The sequence below is a fragment of the Mustela lutreola genome, chromosome 9, assembly GCF_030435805.1.
Source record: "Mustela lutreola isolate mMusLut2 chromosome 9, mMusLut2.pri, whole genome shotgun sequence".
NCBI lineage: Eukaryota > Metazoa > Chordata > Mammalia > Carnivora > Mustelidae > Mustela > Mustela lutreola.
The window spans coordinates 14,622,837-14,629,012 of record NC_081298.1 but is presented as its reverse complement, the minus strand read 5'-3'; the positions used below and the strand labels follow the sequence as shown (position 1 = coordinate 14,629,012).

Here is a 6,176-nt window from a genome sequence, read left to right as displayed (position 1 = left end):
GTTCCACTTCAAATTTTGTAATCAGTTCTTAAAAGTCTCTGGTGATTTTTAAATTGTAATTTACTTACATTTACTGATATTTTTTAAATGGCTTTTGAAACATACTAAAATACATATACAATAAATATGTATGTTTTTTTTTATTGGGATGTCAGTTCTAAAACTACCTTTCTATGAAAACAAATGACACTGTTATTTCTCTAGGTAATGGATAACTGATCGTCTCTTATTAGTTTTCCTTTTACTTCTCTGTTTTTCAAATTTCTAAAAAAAAGAAGTGATAAATTATGAAGAATTCATTTCTGCAATGAGAGGAGCTAAAGCGTAAGAGAAGGAAAGAACCACAGGAGACACCAGTGCCCAACCGAGGAGTGGTGCATGGAGGGGAGGAGGCAGAACCAGATGGACAATAAAAGACCAGTCATGTGTTCTCCCAACTCCACACCCCAAAGCCGTTCCCTGCCCCCTGCAGGACCCAGTAAAATCCTGGGTCTCCTGTGAGGCACACACTCAAACATTCAGAGTTAACATCATGAAGTGGTTGGTTCTCCAGCTGCTGACCCTCTACTGCCTGGTGATCACACCAGTGACAGGAAGTTTGAGAGGAAAACCTATTTATATACCTGAACGTCGAGATTTTAGTAGGTATTCTGGGTGAGCTTCAAAATGAAGAGGGTTTAGAAGACAAGGAACCAGGGACTGGCATATGTGAAGGACTTGGTTCCATTTTTAAGCCAGGATACCTGACGAAAGCTGAATGTGCAGTTCTCAAGTTCGATGGTCTCTTGATGTTATGAGAAACAATGTTTTTATGTGTGTTGTGAGGACTGTGGTGTTTTTGTTGAGGAGGACCCATAGCAAAGGAAAGCTTCACAGTGCTCAAAGGAGGGTACCTAGCTTGAGCTACCAGGAGTTCGTGTCCTCCAGTTAGGGGTTCCAAGGATGAGAACAAAATTGGGAGAGGGTTACTAATTATTTCTTGAAGTGTGTCTTTTGTTTAAGGAATTGAGTATTTTAGAATATTGAGGATGAGAAGGAGAAATAAAATGGTTGCTTGACCAAGAGAACTTTGGAATCGTTAGGGTAAAAAGAATTGAAATCTGCTGAATTAAGGGGACTGTAGTGAGTCCAAAACTGTTAGTAAAGTTTTCTGGAGAACAGCCAGTTTTGGAAGGCTGTCTCAGCCAGACAGTGAAAAGTACAAGATAGTTTCACCTCTTCTCTGGGACTCTGTTCTTCCTACCCTGTAAAATGACAGCACGAGGCCAGAGGATCTCTTGGGCCTCTGTCCTGAGAACTGAGTTTCAGGACTAAGGTCCTGTGATGTTCAGTTTCTTGGAGGTGACTTCCTGGTTGCTGGGCTTGCTAGGGAGTGGGAGCTGGATTTTAACTCTAGGAATGGGAAAGACCACCCAGATCCCTAGGCAGGCAGAAGAAGAAGAGAAACCAATGGTGTGGGTGCTGGGACCTTAGAGGGGCAGATAATAGTGAGAAAAACGCTTTTTCTTTTTGGAGTCACAGCTCATGTAGTTTTTTTTTTTTCCTTACAGTTGTATCAAAACCTATACTGAGAGACTGTGAGAAGATTCCCAACATCCACGAGTGCAGGAGATACTGCAATTTTGATATTGAATGCAATGCTGGTGATTATTGCTGCAGTTCCAGCTGTGGAAATGTTTGCATGAAAATTGCAGAACCTGGTAGGATCTAAGATTTACCCCTCTCTTGCCATGACTTTCTCAAGAACTATGGAACCCCTAACTGTGAAGGAAAAGACATAAGGAGACTATGCTCCCCCCAGTACCATTATGCATTACAATCTGGGATCCCTTCCTCTTCTCCCCAGCCCAAGCCCGCCTTGTCCACTTGCAAGCCTGCCTGATTTATCCCAACCTCAGGAGATCTGACATGTGTGTGTCCTTGCTCCCTGGACTTAAAACATCCTGAGAGAAGCCTTATGTGTGTATCTACTAAATCAAAGAAATATCCCTGCCCCCACGTTTGGAAGGATCTGTTATCCTCAAAGAAATTGTGTTTTAGCGGGCTCTGTGAACTGCATACCTACCTCTTCTCTCTTTCAGAGACCAGCATTGAGAATGATAACCCCAGCACCACGGTGGCAACTATGTCGTTTCCTTAGACTCTAGTGAAATGTGGAGGACACCTGAAGGGCGACAGTCTAATTCTACCTGATGTCCAGTGGTTCCATCATCTTATCCCAGCTGGGAGGCAAGGGGAGGGAGGAGGTGGGATCCCAGGGTAATGTCTCTCTTTCTTGTCACTCTTTTCTCTGAACCATTATATTATCAGCCTCAATTCCTTGACAAATAAACTATGACAGTAACCCACCACCTCTGTCTCTTCTTCTATAGTTTCAGTACCAATCACTCCCTCCACTTTTTCCCCAAGCCCCTGCCTGTCAGTGGATTTCTTTGCCTTCTTAACATTCAGAAGGTTGAAGTTCTTAGCCAAAACTCCTGGACTCTCTTTGTTTATTGATATCATCCCTGGGGAAACTGTTTATGTGTGGGATGTTCTTACGGCTACAGAAAACACCATCCCTCTGGATTCCCCAAACTTCTTAGTGCAGTCTTTCTTTATTTCCAGGCCTTTGATTCTAGTAGGTTCCCATAAGCAGCCTCCTTATAACTAAACTAGGGAAGTACAGCCTTCCTTACAGGTGACGGCATGGTCTAGAACTGAAAGGAAATGCCATTGGCCTTTCCAACCTCTCCTGTCAGACAATGCTTTAAGTGTTAGCATTATTTACTCAATGACTTGGAATCTATAGGAGTATTTTCAAATGTGAATACTCCTAAGAAGAAGAAGCATTCTTTATAGGGTTTTAAAGAGTCTACAATGTGCTCAGGCTGTGGCAAGGACCACTCCTCATAAGTGGAGGTATGATTATTGTTGTCATATAGCCCAAAGAAGAACAAGTCTAATGATCCAAACAAGCAGAAACCAGGATGGGGCATGGCAAGAAGGGATGAATAGGATATGCAGTCAGTGACTTAAAGTATAAATACAGAGGGGTCATTATGCACAATGTGGTAGCAGGCTTCCTGGAAGAAGAGAGATTTGGTCCCACCTTGAGGGATAGGGAAAAGTTGGGGTAACATGGGATGAAAGCTATTTTTCTTCCATGAAAGGATCAAATATAGACTGGGGGAAGAAGAAAGGGAACTTGAAGGAAAGAAAAGCTTGTTACCCTATCCTCCTCTTGCCCCCAACATCAACAGATGAAATTAGGGACAAGGTTGGATCACAAATTTAGTACTAAGCTCTAAAACCCTAGTATATTTTAACTTGCCAAATTATCCCTTTTGGTATATCCATTAAAACTGCAGAACACAAGTGTTATTTTCTAAAATTAATGAAGGAAAACAAACAGGCACAGACAGGTGGGTGATCCTACCAAAGTTCACTCAGGAGGTTGATGACAAATAGATACATAGACCTCATTCTCTAAATGAAATGCCCCTCTGTCCAAGTTTCCTGAAATATATATATGTCAGGGGCTAGAGATGTGCTTAAAATAGGGAGGAATAGGGGTGGGGAGGGACGCTGTGCAGAAAGAGTGATAACTGAGATGGGTGAAAGAGGACAGGTCCGTAGTGTTCTCTTGGACTACCAGGGGGTGATCGCCTTAGGACAAAACCAGTGAACTATTTCCTACTAAGAAATTAGCATAAAGAAGCAGTTAAGTAGAACTCTGGAGCCACCAGGTAGATAGGACACTCTTTTTTTTTTAGTGCTTTTATTTTTATTTTATTTTATTTTTTTTTGAACTTTAAAAACACTTTAGTAAGTGAAAGAAGCCAGTTTTTAAAAAAACCTACATATTCTATAACTCCATTATATGAATGGGAAGAGACTGCTAAAATGTCTGGAGTTTCTTTGGCAGATGATTTGATTTTTTTTTTTTTTGGATTTTTTTTTTTTTTAATCCAAAGTTAGGATTTTATAAACATATATTTTTATCCCCAGGGGTACAGGTCTGTGAATCACCAGGTTTACACACTTCACAGCACTCACCAAATCACATACCCTCCCCAATGTCCATAATCCCACCCCCTTCTCCCAAACCCCCTCCCCCCGGCAACCCTCAGTTTGTTTCGTGAGATTAAGAGTCACTTATGGTTTGTCTCCCTCCCAATCCCATCTTGTTTCATTTATTCTTCTTCTACCCACTTAAGCCTCCATGTTGTATCACCACTTCCTCATATCAGGGAGATCATATGATAGTTGTCTTTCTCTGCTTGACTTATTTCGCTAAGCATGATACGCTCTAGTTCCATCCATGTTGTTGCAAATGGCAAGATTTCATTTCTCTTGATGGCTGCATAGTATTCCATTGTGTATATATACCACATCTTCTTGATCCATTCATCTGTTGATGGACATCTAGGTTCTTTCCATAGTTTGGCTATTGTGGACATTGCTGCTATAAACATTCGGGTGCATGTGCCCCTTTGGATCACTACATTTGTATCTTTAGGGTAAATACCCAATAGTGCAATTGCTGGGTCATAGGGCAGTTCTATTTTCAACATTTTGAGGAACCTCCATGCTGTTTTCCAGAGTGGCTGCACCAGCTTGCATTCCCACCAACAGTGTAGGAGGGTTCCCCTTTCTCCGCATCCTCGCCAGCATCTGTCATTTCCTGATTTGTTGATTTTAGCCATTCTGACTGGTGTGAGGTGATATCTCATTGTGGTTTTGATTTGTATTTCCCTGATGCCGAGTGATATGGAGCACTTTTTCATGTGTCTGTTCGCCATCTGGATGTCTTCTTTGCAGAAATGTCTGTTCATGTCTTCTGCCCATTTCTTGATTGTTTATTTTATTTTTTAATTGAAACTATATTTTATTTTTTCAGTGTTCCAAGATTCATTGTTTCTGCACCACACCCAGTGCTCCATGCAATACATGCCCTCCTTAATATCTACCTCCAGGCTCGCCCAGCCCCCAGTCCCCCAACCCCCTCCCCTCCAAACCCTCCGTTTGTTTCACAGAGTCCACAGTCTCTCGTGGTTTGTCTCCCCCTCCGATTTTCCCCAACTCCCTTCTCCTCTCCTTCTCCCAGTGTCCTCCTTGTTACTCCTTGTGCTCAGATAGGACACTCTTAACCAGTAGGTGCATTAAGGAACATAGTGAACTTTTGCACTTGGTGTCTCAATTCAAAGACCAGAGTTAACCTACTCTGGAAGCAGAATTGGGAGATGACCAGTATCCAAATGCGGTGCTAGGGACCCCAGGGGATCTCATTTTGCTTTCTTGGAACGATTGGTGGCAAGTAAACTGGCCTATCATTGCCAGAAGCATAATTTACCAGCAGACAATTTTAACATACTTCCCAGTAACTGATAGACTAGGAAGACAAGACCAAACAAAATACAACGAACCCAGCAGAGACAGTCGATTATCATATGGTTTCACTTACTTGTGGAGCATAAGGAATAACACAGAAGATATTGGGAGATGGAGAGGAGAAGTGGTGGGGGAAAATCGGAGGGGGAGATAAACCATGAGGGGCTGTGAACTCTGAGGAACAAACTGAGGGTTTTGGAGGGGAGAAGGGTAGGGGGGTTGGGTAGCCTGGTGGTGGGTATTATGGAGGGCATGTACTGCATGGAGCACTGGGTGAGGTGCATAAACAATGAATTTTGGAACACTGAAAAAAATTAAATTAAATTAGATTATTAAAAAATACAATGAACCCAGTAAGAATCTAGAAGGTTTGAGCAACACAAATGAAAAATGACTAACTTGTATCAAAATGAATTCAGAATTACTGGGGAGTATACAATGGAACGTTTTTAAAAAAGGAAAACTGAGGTGCATGTCACCTGTCTGGCTCAGTCGGAAGAGCATGCAACTCTTGATCTTGAGCTTGTGAGTATAAGCTCCACGTTGAGTGTAGCGATTATTTAAAATAAAATCTTAGTAGAAAGAATGAAGAAACAAAAGAAGGAATAAAAGAAAGTGAGAGAGAGAGAAGAATGTAGGAAGGAAGGGATAGAGGGAGGAAGGGAGGAAGGAAGGAAAAAGCTATAGGAAGGAAGGAGGTTCGGTGAGGTTCAGTGGCAGAGCCAAGACCACTAGCTGGTAAGGAGGGGATCCACGATGTGAACTCACATCCAACTCCAAGCACTGTTTTTGACCATTCCATG

The 6,176-nt window shown here is 42.1% G+C and overlaps 1 protein-coding gene across 1 annotated transcript; it reads left to right on the top strand.

Moving 5' to 3' along the window:
• Positions 1-340: 340 nt before the first annotated feature.
• Positions 341-1,873, top strand: LOC131807855 (protein WFDC10B-like). Its single transcript, XM_059133549.1, has 2 exons — positions 341-641; positions 1,551-1,873. The coding sequence occupies exons 1-2, from the start codon at positions 533-535 to the stop codon at positions 1,709-1,711; spliced, it is 270 nt and encodes an 89-aa protein (XP_058989532.1). The 5' UTR covers positions 341-532; the 3' UTR covers positions 1,712-1,873.
• Positions 1,874-6,176: the final 4,303 nt, after the last annotated feature.

What these genes read in the sequence shown, in the direction of transcription:
- LOC131807855 (XM_059133549.1), top strand. Translation starts at nt 533, where the DNA reads ATGAAGTGGTTGGTTCTCCAGCTGCTGACCCTCTACTGCCTGGTGATC. An exon ending in ACCTGAACGTCGAGATTTTA is followed by an intron (nt 642 to 1,550) that starts GTAGGTATTCTG and finishes TTTTCCTTACAG; the next exon opens with TTGTATCAAAACCTATACTG.